The sequence below is a fragment of the Gymnodraco acuticeps genome, unplaced genomic scaffold, assembly GCF_902827175.1.
Source record: "Gymnodraco acuticeps unplaced genomic scaffold, fGymAcu1.1, whole genome shotgun sequence".
Taxonomy (NCBI): Eukaryota; Metazoa; Chordata; class Actinopteri; order Perciformes; family Bathydraconidae; genus Gymnodraco; species Gymnodraco acuticeps.
Genome location: NW_022991375.1, coordinates 497,815 through 514,870, shown reverse-complemented (window position 1 = coordinate 514,870; position 17,056 = coordinate 497,815). Strand labels below are relative to the sequence as shown.

General features: G+C 42.4%; 1 protein-coding gene and 1 long non-coding RNA gene across 5 annotated transcripts in view; one reads left to right on the top strand and one right to left on the bottom strand.

The window, feature by feature from the left end:
• Positions 1–5,366, top strand: part of LOC117563062 (triple functional domain protein-like) — a 108,173-nt gene extending 102,807 nt beyond the window's left edge. For 2 of the 4 annotated variants that reach the window (XM_034241225.1, XM_034241223.1), the window contains exons 60-63: positions 100–178; positions 285–485; positions 1,934–2,072; positions 2,375–5,366. In XM_034241225.1, coding sequence (XP_034097116.1) covers positions 100–178; positions 285–485; positions 1,934–2,072; positions 2,375–2,932 — 977 coding nt within the window. In that variant the 3' untranslated portion in view covers positions 2,933–5,366. The remainder of the gene's footprint in view (positions 1–99; positions 179–284; positions 486–1,933; positions 2,073–2,374) is intronic. The other 2 variants (XM_034241224.1, XM_034241226.1) reach the window with 2 other exon arrangements.
• Positions 5,367–6,194: 828 nt separating this feature from the next.
• LOC117563047 lies at positions 6,195–7,626 on the bottom strand. The gene is made up of 2 exons (XR_004571651.1): positions 7,513–7,626; positions 6,195–7,279 (listed from the first exon to the last, which is right to left on the bottom strand). It is a non-coding gene; the product is annotated as an uncharacterized LOC117563047 (long non-coding RNA).
• Between the last annotated feature and the right edge of the window lie 9,430 nt (positions 7,627–17,056).

The window sequence follows — 17,056 nt, the reverse complement described above, 5'->3', positions numbered from 1 at the left end:
ATATCAGTCGAAATGGCTGATTCTGATAGAGCAGGTCACATATACAGAATGCACAGAGCTCATTATCAGTGTGGACATAATCTGATTATCTGTCTCCAGCAGTGTCCACTGACGGCATCAGAGTGAGCTGGAAAGACAACTTTGAGTCTCACTACACTGAGGTGGTTGAACTGGGCAGGTAATAGACTCACCTTCATTTTAGTAACATTCAGTGTTTTCTTGGTATAATTGTATTTCACGCCTACAACCTGAAGTAAACCACCCAACCTCCTTCTTCTCTCCAGGGGTCGTTTCTCTGTCGTGAAGCGGTGTGACCAGCGGGGCTCCAAGCGTCTGGTGGCGGTCAAACAGGTGAACAAGAAGCTGATGAGGAGGGACCGGGTCACGCAGGAACTCAACCTGCTCCAGAGGCTGCAGCACCCCCACATAGTCGGCCTGATCGACACGTACGAAACCCCCAGCAGCTACGCCCTCGTCCTGGAAATGTGAGCACAACATTTGGACCTTAAAGTGCCCGTGAAGTGCATGTTTTTGCGCCAAAATGAAATGGCAGTTTCATTCCTTACATATCATTGTGCCTGTTCATGGCTAAAATAATTTTTAATTATTAATTTTAATAAAATCGGCCGTCTAAGCCTACCGGAAGTTGCAGACGATAGCGGCTGTGACGTCACAAGATGGGCCCTGTTGTGATTGTAAACATGGCGGAGACTTTGGAAAGTGATACAAGTGCGAGAGAAATTATTGATTTTGACAGGATAGATGAGGAAAGTGGCACAGAAGATGGAAGTGACGATGAGGAAGCGCAGGACATCATTGAACCCTACAGATTTGAGCCGTCAGTGACGTCAAGTGGGGAGGATGATGGCGACGACATGGACGATGGGGAAGACATTGACCGGCTACAGAACACTGAATGGTTAGCAGGTTAGCAGTGACTGTGCTGTCACTGTCGATTGGAAAATAGGGGGGGGGGGGGCGTGAAGACTGAAGGGTCCTTTGCCTTGTTTAAAATCTCTGCTTGGGCTCAGCCTCTGGGAAATAATTAGCTTATGTACATGTCATGTGCTAGAGTATTATTAAACTATTAAATTATTAAACCCACTGAGATAACTTAGGCTACAGTTTACAATCTAATCACTCAGAGTCCTTTACCTCCCTGAGCTGACGTTATCTCTCTCAGTCCCACAGGAGAGGACTCTCCCTCTCCTTATTGTTGAAACAGCTAATCTCCGTTAGCTCCGAGCTAGCACCAGATGCTAACAACAACCCTGTAACTCTCTCAGTCTCTCTTTCTCTCTCTCTCTCGAATCGACCAGTGGCCTTTATTTGTCATGAACAATCAACGAATCTACGAAACAATGACACCAGCCAGGCTCACCTTCATCTTTTGGGAACAGAAACATCGCCACTTCGGCAGACTGGACATTAATACAGCCAGCGGCAATGCATCGCTTCCCGTGTGTTTTTCCGCCCTTTTTCTTCACTGTCGCCTCCATTGTCAGGTTTTCTCGATTGGCAATCACTTCCAGTCGACTCCGACACACTTTCCAGTAAAATACTCGCTCAAACACTTTGATAAATTCGACTTTGAAACAGAGAAACAATAAACTGTGATGAATGTAAACACTTCGGCGGCGACCATCTCGTGACGTCACGCAGTAGATTGCAAGCCACGCCCACGAAGGCGGAGGTCAACTGCGGATTTCCCTGCGGCAAATTCAAAACTCGTCAAATTCGTTGCTATTCCAACATCTTTTGATATGGGTTCCAATGGACAATTTTGGTCATTACTATACGTATTAGCATAACGGATCATGCACAGGCGCACACTTCACGGGGTCTTTAACTAATAGCTACGTAGCTCATTAGCCTTGATCTACCTTTGCCTTTCTTCCATCTGATTGTTTCTTTTGTGTTTTTTTATTTCCAGGGCTGACCAAGGTCGTCTGCTGGACTACATCGTGAGCTGGGGGAATCTGACGGAGGAGAAAGTGGCCTGCTACCTGAGGGACATTTTAGAAGCTTTACAGTACCTGCACAGCTCCAGGATAGTGCATCTGGACATAAAAGTAAGACCTTTTAAAGGGATACTTCCCATTGTTTGAAGTGAGGTTGTATCAGGTACCTGTACTCGGTAGATAGCGTTCTGCATGTCCACAGTTTATAGAAAGTAGAGAGGAGTACCATGAAGCTAAAACGTGTAAAATGAGAGGAGCTGCAAAACATCCTCTCAATAGAAAAATAAATAGCTTTTTGAACATTAAAACTTGGAATGAAAATGAGCGTTGTATGTCCTCTCTAAGTCTCTTTGTATAAAGCTGATGTAATGTCACCAGACTGAAGGTGTTAATGTGACTCATCTCTGTTCCAGCCTGAGAACCTGCTGGTGTCCCACAGCGCCAGCGGCCAGCCGGCGGTGAAGCTCACAGACTTCGGTGACGCGGTGCAGCTCAACAGCGCCCTCTACGTCCACCCCCTGCTGGGCAGCCCTGAGTTCGCCTCCCCGGAGTTGGTCCTTGGAGATCCGGTGTCGCTGACCTCCGACCTTTGGAGCCTGGGCGTGGTGACCTACGTACTGCTGAGCGGCGCCTCCCCCTTCCTGGACGAGAGCGCAGAGGAGACCTGCCTGAACATCTGCCGGCTGGACTTCAGCTTCCCCAGGGACTACTTCCAGGGCGTCAGCCAGGGGGCCCGGGACTTCATCTGCCTGCTGCTGAGGACCGACCCGGGACGGAGACCTCCAGCCGTGCTCTGCCTCCAGGAGCCCTGGCTGCAGGACGAACCCTCTGACGAACGGGCCAGGACCGAGGGCTGCCTGGACACGTCCCGCCTCATCTCCTTCATCGACAGGAGGAAGAATCAGACCGACGCCCGGGCCATCGGGGGAGTCGGGAGCTTCATCCAGAGCCGCCTGCAGCCTCAAGTTTAAAGTCCAACCCTCGTCCCTGCTGTCCTGTAGGGGCTGTCCTGTAGGGGCTGTCCTGTAGGGGCTGTCCTGTAGGGGCTGTCCTGTAGGGGCTGTCCTGTAGGTGCTGTCCTCTAGGTGCTGTCCTGTAGGTGCTGTCCTGTAGGGGCTGTCCTGTAGGGACTGTCCTCTAGGTTCTGTCCTGTAGGGGCTGTCCTCTAGGTTCTGTCCTGTAGGGGCTGTCCTCTAGGGTATGTCCTCTAGGGGCTGTCCTGTATGGGCTGTCCTGTAGGTGCTGTCCTCTAGGTGCTGTCCTGTAGGGGCTGTCCTCTAGGGGCTGTCCTGTAGGGGCTGACCTGTAGGTGCTGTCCTCTAGGGGCTGTCCTTTAGGGGCTGTCCTCTAGGGGCTGTCCTGTAGGGACTGTCCTCTATGTTCTGTCCTGTAGGGGCTGTCCTGTAGGGGCTGTCCTGTAGGGGCTGTCCTCTAGGGGCTGTCCTGTATGGGCTGTCCTCTAGGGGCTGTCCTGTAGGGACTGTCCTCTATGTTCTGTCCTGTAGGGGCTGCCCTGTAGGGGCTGTCCTCTAGGGGCTGTCCTGTATGGGCTGTCCTCTGGGGGCTGCAGGCTCCTCTGGATTGGAGCATCTTGATGGTGTAGAAGCTAGAAATAATGAATGCTGATCTGATCCTCTTTCACAGAATGTTGCTAAAGTCCTGTAGTCCTTTCACAAATTAGACCTGTAGGTCTAAACCAATCAGAGTCCTCGAGAACCAAGTTCTCACCAATCACGTAAATGAACGGATGCCCTTGTCTACTGCTGCTTGCTGCTTTCAACTCTAAACAGATTTTCTAGTAAAGTGAACAAAAAAAACAACAAAAAAAGTTATTTATTTTCCATTTGAAGAGTTAGAGCTGACCGAGGAGCCGATTGAAGGAGCCTCAACGCGGAGAGCAAACTGCCCCCCCTCCTGTTGCCAGGGGGACACAGACATTGTGTGTTTGTGCTCTTTTACACTAAACTGCATTTCAAAGACTTTTGAGAAGCAGCCCTTTCTTATAGAAACAATGTATAAAAAAGGAAAAGTACTGTCTCTACATTTCCAAGGAAAAGGAATCCATTGTAGAAAAAGTCGCTGTAGACGCCCGGAGACGGTAACCGAGGTGTTTGAGACATTTATACGTCAGAGCTTTTTGATGGCTGCGCTTATATAATGTACCTAAAATCTAAGATACGGTGATGATCATGTCGCGATGCTGCACTCTCCGATCTGAGAACAACAGACATCCATCGTTTGCTTTTCCTAGAACAAAACTTGTGTTGCGCAGATATGAGATGTTTAAGCCTTACCTTGTATATACATAGCCCTCTGCCTTCTTTCCCCTCACATTCACAGCGGGGTCCCCCCCCCCCCTCGGAGGGCGGAACGCAAGACTTTTCACGGCGTTCAGTGGCGGCGAATCAGACGGGAGTGAATGTGGAGGCAGAGGAAGAGAAATTACTGTAAATGCACTCATTGTATGTTATGTTTGATTATCATGTGCAATGTTGCGGCTTTAACATTTTATGCAACTATTTATGAAGACATCTGTTGTATCTGTAATAAATCTAGAGAAAAGCATGTACTTGGTACTGCAAGCACTGCTGGTAGTTTGTGTTTATTTTGTGTTACGACTTCCAGACCGTGTTAGAGGTCACACATTTGCAATCATTGCGGTTCGAACTAAAATACATTTCTTTTTTTTTTACTGTATGCCTCTGTAGTATTGGTACACCAAAGTCGCTCTAGCTTTTATAGTACTTAATGAAATGTGTTTTATCGCAGGTAACGGATGCCCACGTGAGATGATTGTTTACACGAGTTAAACACTTTGATTTGCCCGTTCTGAAAAAGGCAGGGGAGTTAAGAAAGAGATTTATTTGTCACAGAAAATTAGCATTGCCATTTTATTTTAAGACTTAAATAGGAGATTTTTCATCATTTTACTAAATGGTGTTCTGACTTTATGTACAGATAGAGATTGTTGCCAAAATGTTCCTTCCATAAATTCACAAAAAGTACCCTAAAACAGCAATTCAATTATGTTTTTTTATAGTTTTTTGGGAAATTAAAAGTCAAGATAGCGTTGGTATAACCACTTAACTATACCCATTTTCTAATATGGCATTTTTCAACTGACCTCGAAGAGAAATTAGTCCGCTGTTACCTTTTTATTTATTTTTAAAGGTGTGCACAGGCCATTTCACAAGGACACTTGGACTGGATGCCTCGAATAGGCTTGTTTTTTTAATCGTCTCGTCATTTTTGTCATGTTTGTTTCATAAATTACATGTTTGCTATTTGTTTTTTATCTTTGCAAGTTTATTTCTTTGTACAGATCATACATATTTTTCCCTCCTTGTAAATATTCTCATTTTGCCATCAGTTATTTGGAAATTAAACACAATGAACATATTTGAACCCTGTTTGACATTTTGTTTCTTTAAGTTTTGTTTATTATTTATGTTTGTGTTTTATTATTTTAACAGCCACACTCTGTTGCATGACTGAAGGAGGATCTGAGCTTTCTGGATGCTAGTCAGCACTGCAGTCTTATAGAAAATAATGAGCCTTTTTTTAATAATAAGCATTTTAATAACATTATCTAAAATTTAAAAAAACAGCTATGACTCTTTCGACATACAATACACCTTTAAAATTGTTTCATATTTTTCAAAAAGCTACACTCTGACTTATCCTGTTGCTTTGACAGATTATATAACTTTTTCTACACTTATCTCTATACATTTATTGGTACCACTTTACAATAAGACTACCCTTATAAAGGGTTTACGAATCGTTTGTAATTTATTAATTAGGTTGTGAACACTTTATAAATCATTAATAAGCTTTTATAAGACATGAGAGAAACAGGGCAACTGTGACCGGTTGCTTGCCAAATAGTGAGCCCACATTTATCTGTACTGCTAAGTCTGATATTGGCTACCTAGTTTACCTCGTCTTCTTCATCAGCCAGCATCCTTGGTATCTTTTGGTCACTGAGTTGATTTCCCCCCCCCCTTCCATCTGGATGTTTCTTGGCATCTCTTATGACCATTTACGAATGAGTCACTAACATTTATAACTGCCAAAAGGGAGCCTTATTGTAAGGTGTAAAACCCATTCCCATTTATTAATGAGTCACTAACATTTATAACTACTGAAAGGGTCCATTTATGAATGAGTTATAACATTCACACTTACCTAATACACATTTTTCACATGAAATGCAAAGTAAGATGCAACAGAACCAAGCAAAACATTTTATTCACACATGAAGAAAATTAGGACTCAAAGTAATGACTTTTAGTATGACTGATACACATATTTAAACATAAAAGCGTTTCTCAGACATAAATGAAAGACTTGGTAAATTGTACTCGGACTGGAAAGACTTTGTGTATATCCTTGAACAAGCGTCCAAGCAGTCCATCAGGGTGAGCAGAGCCAAGCCAAGATGACCATTCAAGAACCTTGAGGTGTTCCTCCAACAAACTCTCTGTACGGTTTCCTCTCAGTCTACGGACATGTCCTTTGACGGTCGACCAAGCTCTTTCTATATGTTGGGTATGACTGCGAGTCTGGGGGTTCACAAACCACCTGCTGTGGTTTATGGTGCAGTGGTTGTACCCCATGTTCCTCAGCACTCTCCTGTATGCCCTCCACTCATCACTAATGATGCTACTTCCTGACTTAACATGCCGTCTAATCAGAGGGACAAGGTGGCATCTTGATCGTGTCTCCACTAGTTTCAACACTAGTCTCCGCCTTTTGTCAAAACAAAACTTTTGCAGGGAAATTAGTTTTAAAAGCAATGGGACGTTCTTTCCACCGGAGCGTCACGTGAAGCGACGTCCATTTGTGATGACGCCGCACAGCTGTTCGTCTGACAGCAGCCAGCTCCTCTGTCCCCGTTGTTTTCACAAACACCCCCGCCTCTGTTAGTACATATTTACTAAACATTTGTATCATCTGTTGCTGTTTAGACCCAAATACATTAAATAAAAATAAGAACTCTTACTCAAAAAAGATAAACGCCATTCTTAAAATGCATAAACGAACATTAGTTGGATTAATATTGATTATAGTGCACAATAGAAATACAATAATTGAGAGAAGAAAAAGAGATATGTTATCTATCAAAACCCAGTTAGATTAACATTCATTGGACTTCACAGTTTGTTTGTGTGGAAATGTAGCAAATTAACATTTTAAATAGTACTAATTATTCTGCCCTTGCGTATGCATCGCACTGCATAGCTTAACAGATAGCGAACAAAGACTCAGAAGACAGTTGTTGAGTTGACCATTTACTGAGGCTTGAAATTGTAAAACTGCAAGAATAAACAGAAAAATACAACACAAGTTACACAATTGAAATAATGCATGTGCAACATAATGCAAATAGAGTGCAGTATAATCAACAGCCTATGCTAAGAATGAGCTATGTCCGTTAATTTAGCAGCTAGTTAGCTTATAGCTAATCGTAAACATTGAAACCACACAATCAATTAAACCACATTTTTTAAACACATAACTTGGCACACAGGTAAGTTTGTATACTTACAGACAGATCTACTCCAAGGATTAAAACAAAATGATCTGTGGCATAGAACTGAGCTACGATGTGCTCTGCATGGCTTTGCTGTGTAAACTAAAACACAAGAAGGAGAGTCGCGCTATTTGGTGCCTTAAAGCTACAGTACCGACTTTTGCCACTAGGGGGTGCCAATACACTATGGTGTCAGAACACTAATAATGACTGACCGAATGGAAATGACAATAAATGAAAATGTAAAACGAAAAAAGCGATCATGAAAATGTTTCCAATAAATCAATAAAATGATTTTAGCATTTTTGACCACTTTGTTGTTCAGATATATCACATATTTGTAACTAAATTATACATTAATTGAAACAAAACACAGAATAAACTGAGGAGTGACTCTCGTGAGTTTCATGTATTTTCTTCACTCCGCTGGGAAACTGCTCTCATGTCAAGAAGCAACAGATCAGTGCATGCACTGCATCGTCCAATCAGTGAGCGATACACAGTAAGGGGGCGGGTATGAAGGTAGATATGGTGCAAAATGCGAAAGTGTGTAAAACCCAAGCGGCAAACTCTGGGGAAGAGCCGGGACGCCAATACGGAAGTGCCACACACTGCAGTTCATATATTGGCCGATAGGGACTGACTGCAGAAAGGAGCAATTTCCATAGACCCCCATGTTAAAATGCCCAACTTTACAGCAGAAAAAAACATGTTTCTACCCATGGATGCAATAAATATTATTATGAATACAGTTAGGTTCAACCTTCATGATTATGGATCTGTGAGTGAATTGTTTTCTAACACGACCCTTTTATTTATATTAGGTCTTAACGTTTTTGCATAAATTAGAGGGTGATCACATTGAGTGACGGCTCTGTCAAGTGACTGCTGCTGCTAGCTTCTTGTCTCTCTGCTACCTGCTCCGTGAAGCAACAGGGACTCTGCCTGCTCAGTTCATCCAGGGAACACAACTTGAAGCTGGCCGTGGTTGTTTGTTCTTCATGCTTATATATCGGACTATTGTGACTCGCTCTGCGGTTAAAACAGACGGTGCATGAATGCGGTTTTGCGGTAAGTGAAATTCGAGTACTTATTTATGTGTTAATGATTTTAATCGGCTACGTAATGAATGTTAAGGCTTGGTTTAGTTGTAAGCGAGTGGTAGCTACATCGGTGCTAACGATGCTAATCGTAGCCTACAAGTTAAAATCATAGACTGTATATAAAGGTTAGAACGAAATAGACAAGCGTTAAGCGTTAAGTGGGATAATACTGTAGAACAAACGGCTTCTGCTTGAGGTTGATAAAATAAGGTTACATCCTTGTAACTTAGAGAGATATTTTATTATGTAGGTAGAACTGTATGCATCGCTAAGGTTAATTTTAAATTGGCTATGCTCAAGTATGTAGACAAGCTAACGTCGAAGTAGTGTATGTGAAATCAACCTCACAATAAGATGTGTGTATATTACAATTAATGTCATATTTCAAGATGATTAGTTAGATATTACAATATGGTTGGTTGAGCTGGAGCATTATTGAGCTTACACGTTAACGTCACAGTCATCTGAAGAACGAACCCAAACCTTGTTGTTTTTATTAATTTCATTACCAAATGGGTATCAAATAAACAGTAAGCATTGGTAACACAACTTCCAAAGTTACAGTAAAATAAAAAGGACCCTGACTCGGACAATACACAATCCAACATGTTCAACAGAAGAGAATCAGTTATATTGTTTGTACACATGGTACTTTACATATATATATATATATATATCTGTTTGTTTAAGGTGTCCAGGTGATGCAGGCAGGCTGGACCAGAGAGTGAGAGACAGAACTGGACTCCTCACAGCAGTGAACTTCAGCACAGGTACAAAGACTCTTTTGTTCATACTGTACAAAGAATCAAGAAAGATATTGGTTTAAATGAATGAAGTATTGACTTGAATACACTGATATACATTCCATTAAACAATACTAAATACTAGATCACCTACACATCAGTTAAGTTGAGGGTTTTATCCATGCAAAAAGTTACATTTAGATGTTATTGTTAACAAGCAATATGACTTTGTCAGCTTTCTAATTTAATGTATTGAAGGCAAAGATATTTAACACATAGTGAGAACTGCTGCTATTTATCTCTCAATATTGTCTGAAAAAACGTGGTAAAAGTTATTCTTTCAGTGAGACAACAGAGCAAGCTTCTACAGTTGCACTACGTTTTGATAACAGTTCAATATTATTTTGATAATAACATATATTTCAATGTTGATGAACTTCATACTGTTCATTCATAATCTGATTGTCTTTGTAGCTCATTGTTGAAATAAAAAAAAAACATTACAATTACAAAATAATTATATCTACAGCCCCTAAACACACAAACACACCACTTTCATAAATAACACACTTGTTCTGCAATAATATGTTTTATGTTTCCTGTCATTTTTGTTAGGAAAGGACATGCCTGAAAGACAGGACATTTTCTCCTTCTCTGAGGGTCAAGAAGAACATCCAAGAGGAACATTAAAAGCTGATGTTATGAGATTTTAAGACCAGTACAGGACATTCACTAAGAAACTACTTTTATTGTAAAAACAGTCAGCTGATCGAATGCAGCTATTTCCACATCTACACTCCATCAGCTGATTATTTCTATTTGCCTCACTTTATGAGCTTCACAACATGTACCTTGTTTTGCAACGTCACAAATAAATGGGGCCAATCTTCAGTCAGATGTGAATGTGTAATCTAACATTTTCAGTAAGAATAATGGACAAAAGGAGTGCAAATACAAATACAATTTATTGAAATGTGAACCAAAAGTTAATCAAATGTTTTAAATAAAAAGCACATATGGACAGAAGGTGTAAACCTATTAAATGTATTAAACACATTTAGTCAAATAAAGTGACCGACTAGGCCTGTGCAGTTGGTATCAGCTTTGCCCAGCATGGGCTCCTCCATCAGCCCTGGTCCTCCTCGCAGAGGAAAGACCCTCAGTCCTCTCCAAACCAACAGACAGGACGTCCATCACACGGAGGTTTCTCCCTGAAGTTTCTGCAGCTCTCTGGACACCAGGCTGTCTCAATCCGTCCACACTGAATATGAGAGGGGGAAAATGAAAATAATAAATGCTTTAGACAATAAGAAATATAAAGTTGACTGTTGAGTTGCTCAGTTTTGTTAGATTGTCAATACTATTACTGTATAACTAATATCTCAGGTTAAGAGGCACATTCAAATAAAGATTGGTCTTTAAATACATTTTGTCTTTTGAATTGTTTGTCTAAAGTCAAGGATCTATAACTGGTACTTAGTTTTAATGATAGTCTGGTTATTATGCTGTTTGGAGGAGGCCTCACAGGTAAGAGCACTAACTAGCTACCATCACATGTACCTTAGCTTGACTTAAATGTATTAAACGTATAGTTAAGTGATATCAAAATATAAATAACTAATGTCATGCAAACATATTAATATTTGCTTGATTCCAGTGTTGAATTTAGCACAATTGCATACAAACGTTAAGGGGTTTTAAGATTCTGAAGTATTATGCTAAAAACTCAATAACTTAGATTATTATTTATAGTTTTGCTGAATAGTTTCATGTCCGCTTACCTTAGAAACGTAAAATGCGACGGCAGCGTGCAGATGGGGAGCATGTTAGCTTAGCTTGGTAGCTTCAGCTAGCTCTGGAACTTCCAGCTCGGTGGCAGCAGGTCCCGCCTCGGCTCCGCCTCTTTGCCCTTATTTGGAGCAGGCTGGAGAAGGCGGGAGTTGAACTCTGGCGTCACTGTCGAGCCGTTAGTGGCCGACTCCGCCTACTAAGGGCTTCACAGCAACTCTGCAGAATCCTATGGGTGACGTCACGGACCCTACGTCCATTTATATATACAGTCTATGGGTAAAACCTGATGTGAGCACTTGCAGAAAAAAAATCTGAGCTTGTGTGCATACATTTACACTTGTATAAAATATCCACGTAACTGTGAACCAAATGTACACTTGTATAAAATATCCACGTAACTGTGAACCAAATTTGAAGTCACAGAAGAAAAAAAAGTTGTGTAGCTTGTAGAAAAAAAATGAACTTAGTGATGAAATGTTCACTTGCAGAAAAATACATATTTTTTAAATATATTTTCCATTACAACTGCAACTTTATTTATTACAACCTCTCAAGTCAGTCATTACAACTTGACGAATCTGCTCTGTGGCAGTATAAATCGACGAATCTGCGGTCTTGACTTTTGCTACACTTCTTGCGATAAATGTGTCGCAAAAGTAATTTTCACCTGTATATGTGGGGGGGGGGGGGGGGGGGGGGGTTGGAGCGAAGGGGCGGAGCTATCAGAACGACGAGGCTCGGGTCAGTCACTCAGGCCCAATCCCAAACCACTCCCTCGACCCTACCCCTCCGTGATGGAGTGAACTCCGTCTGTAGCCACACTCGCAGCTCAACGAGGCTCCCTCCTGTCAGATGGAGGGAGTAAATACAGCAGCAAGCTTTGGGACGGCCTCCCCTCTCTCCGGCAGAAACAGGAAATGCCGTAACTGTGTGTAACAACGGTTTCAAATAAGCATCTCTTAGACAAAAAGTTTAAATGAATAACTCAAATAAAACTCCAAACATCTTTCATTGTGTTTCAAAGCTCTTTTAGTTTTAAACCTGATGTTTATAAGCTTCTTAGTTTTTGCAACGGTCTGTAAATATACACAACTTTATAATAAAATGCACACATTTACCTTTTTCTAGACTAAACACAGGTATGATCATAAGTTAAAAACATATGAGGTTATCATGAGGTTGTTAACATCGCAATTTATCAGTGGATGTTTGCTGGAACTACTTGTAAACAGCGTGTTTCCTGACGGACACACACAGCGTGACTCCGGTCAGGTAGAGACCGGTCTCAAGTCAGCACCGCTGCAGACTCGCTGTTTGAGGGCTTGATAGCCCACTCCCCCTCCACACTCGTTGCTTTGGAACAGCCCTCAATATGGCAGACCCTTCGCGTGAACGCGCAAACGGAGGGGTAGGGTGTAGGGGGCGGTTTGGGAATGGGCCACAGTCACAGCCACAGTCAGTCACGTCGAACCAGATGACTGCGGGGCTAACGGTTCGTGTCGCTACCAGTGCTGGAATTGGGCCGGTACTCACCGGTACGCAGTACCGGCACTTCTGGTTCTGACCCATGGAGTACCGGCACTTCTTGCTCAGTACCGGCATGCTGGCGGTACTCCGGTACTCATGCACCGTGCCAGTACTCAACACTCTCCCGCCGTTCTTATTATACATCCATATATATATATACAGCCGCCCGGTACTCAGTAGATGCGTCATGAGGTGCCGAACGGACATTCTCATCGCTCTAACCGCTGGAGTTTCACAGCGGCTGTCAGCTGTTTACTCCTGTCATTCAAACAGAACGTGCTGGAGAGGGGGCGGGGCTTATCTTCTCCATGTAAATACTGTGGTGGAAACGACTATGTCAAAATTAACCTATTTGACCGTGATTTAATAGTAATACACGTTTCAAAATAATAATAATAATAATGCCGAAGTAACAACATACTGAAAACTGTTAGTAAAACCATGTTTTAATGCTTTACAATTTACATACCTAGATGCACGTGTGTTGTGTTTATGCAGTGCAACTCCCACCCAGTGGGTGGCTATGTAGAGTGATAGAACAGAGCAGGCACGCCCCCGAGAGAAGGAAAGCAAGTCACGTCACAAATTAGCATTTCTAAAATGTTAGCGTGGATTAATAAAAGTGCAAAAAGACAGCGGTTGTCGCCGGAAGAAACTTCAAATACAGAGAATGCTGTGCCTGTGTTGGAAATTGTGTCTGATGGGGAGCTTTCTTTGGTTGATCCTCCTGCTCCAAGTTCTAGTGCATTAGCATTAGCACTAGCTCCGCCGCCTCCTCCAGAGCCTCTAACGTTAGCTGCTGCTGGCGCAACTGCCACCACCAACACCGGGCAAAGCGATGCACCTGACTGCTGGACAACGGACCAGGTGCAATATTTTTTGCAAGACCAATGCATGGCTCCTTCTTAAAGATAAGAAGCTAGGATGTCGGATATGCAGAGATGTCAAATCTTTGGGAATACACACTGGACAAGGACTGAAACTGTCAACTGAATGGGGTGAGTGTGCAGTGTCTCATTTCGGTGTTGACAAGGGCAAACAACAAGCTAGCCTGAGAAAAAAAAATCAAAGAACATAAAGAATCACAAGCCCATGTAAAAGCTGCTGACATCCTTACATCTGCTTCACGTGAAACTATTCAACATCAAGTGCAGTCTATGCATAAATCTGAATTAGACACCACTATCAGAGTTTTTCGAACGGCATATAAAATTGGCAAACATAGCCGGCCATTCACAGACATGCCAATTGATTTGAATGTACAGAAACTGAATGGGCTGAACGTGGGCAGGGTTTTGCACTCCAATAAAACCTGTGGCGAAATCATCGACCACATAGCTCATGAGCTGAAGAAAAAAATGGCAAAAGACATTACAGAAAACCAAAGAAAACTCTGTGTTTTGGTCGATGAATCTACCACTATTAGTGGTAAAACGGTGCTTGTTGTGTGTCTACGCTCAGCATTAGCTGATGCTGAGCCCGAAACGTTTTTTTGGGAGCTGATCGAGTTGGATGGAACAACGGCTGATGACATCACAAAGGCGTTAATGGAGTGTCTTGGAAGAGATTTTAACGAGGACTTTTTAGGTCAGTGTTTCGTTTCTTTTGCATGTGATGGGGCTTCAGTCATGCTAGGGAAGAGAACAGGCGTTGCTACCCAGTTGTGTAGTAAATTCCCAAGCCTGTTTGTGTGGCACTGCTCCAATCATCGTCTAGAGCTGGCAGTTGGGGATGTGGTCAAGGAGGTCTCAGGGCTCAATCATTTCCAGATCTTTTTTGACAAACTCTATTCCTTGTTCCATGCCTCCCCCAAAAATCAGAGGCAGTTAGCGCAGTGTGCGCAAGCAGTCGGACAGCGTCTCCTGGTGATAGGGCGTGTTTTGTCCATCCGCTGGGTGGCTTCAAGTGAAAGGAGCGTCAGAGCAGTCTGGGAAAACTACCGAGTGCTTCATGATCACTTCACAAATGCTGCAAACGACACGAGCAGGGATTCCAGAGACAGAGCAAAGTACAAGGGCCTGGATGATGTGCTCACATCTGCAACGTTTGTCAGCAATCTGGGACTGATGTACGATGCGCTCACAGAGCTCAGCGACCTCTCTCGGCAACTCCAAAAAAGAGAGATGACACTGCCTACAGCAGATAGGCTCTTAACTCGAGAAATACGAGTTTTTGAATCCATGGTCACCATGCCTGGCCCACACATGACTACAGTTCATACAGCTCTAGCTGAGAAGTCCTTCAAGGGTGTTGCCCTGCGTGAGAATGGCAGGCTTGTACAGATTCATGCAGGTCAGTTTTTCCGCAGTATGGTAGAGAATCTGAGACACAGAATGACTTCCACAACCTCCTCTCATGTCAGCACAAGAGAAATCCCATTACATGGCCGGGAGGCCCGGGACAATCAGCTAATCCAGGACATGAAAGTTATCCATCCTGGAAGTTGGCCTGAAGAGGAGTTAGACGTACAGTATGGGGACGTAGAGGTGCTACGTTTGTGCGAAGTGCTGAAAGTGGACAGAAGAGAGACTGTTCAGGGCTTTCGCGAATACAAGGAAACCAGGGCATCCCGTACACCTGCTGCCATGGAGCCTCTACTGAAAGCAGTCCGAACCATCGCTGTCTCCACTAGTGAGTGTGAGCGGGCATTCAGCTGCATGAACGATATCCTTACTGCAAAAAGGAATGCTCTCTCTGTCAGCCGACTGTCCAGCCTGGTTTTCATTAAATGTAATGGACCATCACTAGGACAGTTCAATCCGGAACAGTATGTGAGGTCCTGGCTGGCAAAGGGAAGGAGAAGTGCTGATGAAAGAGCCTGTCCAGCTCCAGCCCCTGATACTGATGTCCCCAAGGCCTTCTGGAGCCTTTTCTAACAATGTGAAGTATATTGCAAAGCAGCTCACCCAGTGAGAAGACTTTTGGCATAATGTGCCGATTTGTACAGATCCTGGAGATAGAAGGACTTCAGATCAACCAGGGAGTTATCTGATCAGCTTGGTGTTCAATGTAACTCTTTACCATGGCTCAGACTTTGTTACTTGCAGTTACAGTTTCTCATTTTAGATTGTGCAAATTTTGCATTTGTTTTTACATGTTCTTTGTTCATGCTCTTTATCATTTTTCTGAGTTGGAAAGTTAGATTGCATCATAGTTTACTTTATACATATTTGTATTCTTCAGTGGTGAAGTATATTGCAAAGCAGCTCAGCCATGTGAGAAGACTTTTGGCACTTTTTCGTTTTCTGAGTTGGAAAGTTAGATTGCATTCAAAATGTACAGAAATACTTAATTTTGTTAAAGCTTTTTATAAAAAATGCTTCTGACCAGAGCTTTGTTTCCTTGTCATTAATGTTGAACACCACCAGAGGGGCTCTCACCTGAAAGGTCTCTGCTTCATGTGTCTTCAGCAGAAGATCTAGACTTTGATTGCTATATTTTCAGTTAATATTGACCTTACTGAGCTTTAGCAATATCCGCTGCCTATCATAAAAAATGTTAAGTACAGTGAACCTTTCTAAAATATACAGTAGTAAAGAGACAAACCCACCAGCATTATAGTAGCCAAATTCTTGTTTGTGGGCTGTATATATAAAATTGACTTGAAAAAGTTGCTGATTTTAGAGTACTGGCACCTTTTTCATTCCAATTCAAGCACTGGTCGCTACCAGTACGCTGACATGGCGCATCAATCAACGGTAAATGTTGCCCATTACTTGCCTAGTATTACTTTGAATATTATTATTGTGATTGAGGATTAAATCCGCTTTGAAGACCACCGTTTTATATCGTGCAGTTTAGCGGCAAAATAACGTCAGTCAGCCAGCTAACGCTAGCTTTGTTGAGTTTATGCTAGCTAAACAAGTAGTGGTTGTAGTCTACAGCAGTAATTAATATATTATAGCCTACTGCTTTGGCACTAACGGTTGATAACCGTTTATGAAAATAAAACCAATTGAACTGTACTGAAATAATGACAGGTTTTATAATTGTCTTGGGCTCCTGCTGTGTTTTTAAAGCCTTTGTAAATTATCCATGCTATTTTCTATTTCGAACGAAGACGTCAGAATGTTAAAATCCCTTAACGTTTGTATGCAATTGTGCTAAATTCAACTTTGGAATCAAGCAAATATTAATGTTTGCATGACATTAGTTATTTATATTTTGCCATCACTGAACTATACGTTTAATACATTTAAGTCAAGCTAAGGTACATGTGATGGTAGCTAGTTAGTGCTCTTACCTGTGAGGCCTCCTCCAAACAGCATAATAATCAAACTGTATCATTAAAACTAAGTACCAGTTCTAGATCCTTGACTTTAGACAAACAATTCAAAAGACATGTATTTAAAGACCAATCTTTATTTGAAGGTGCCTCTTAACCTGAGATATTAG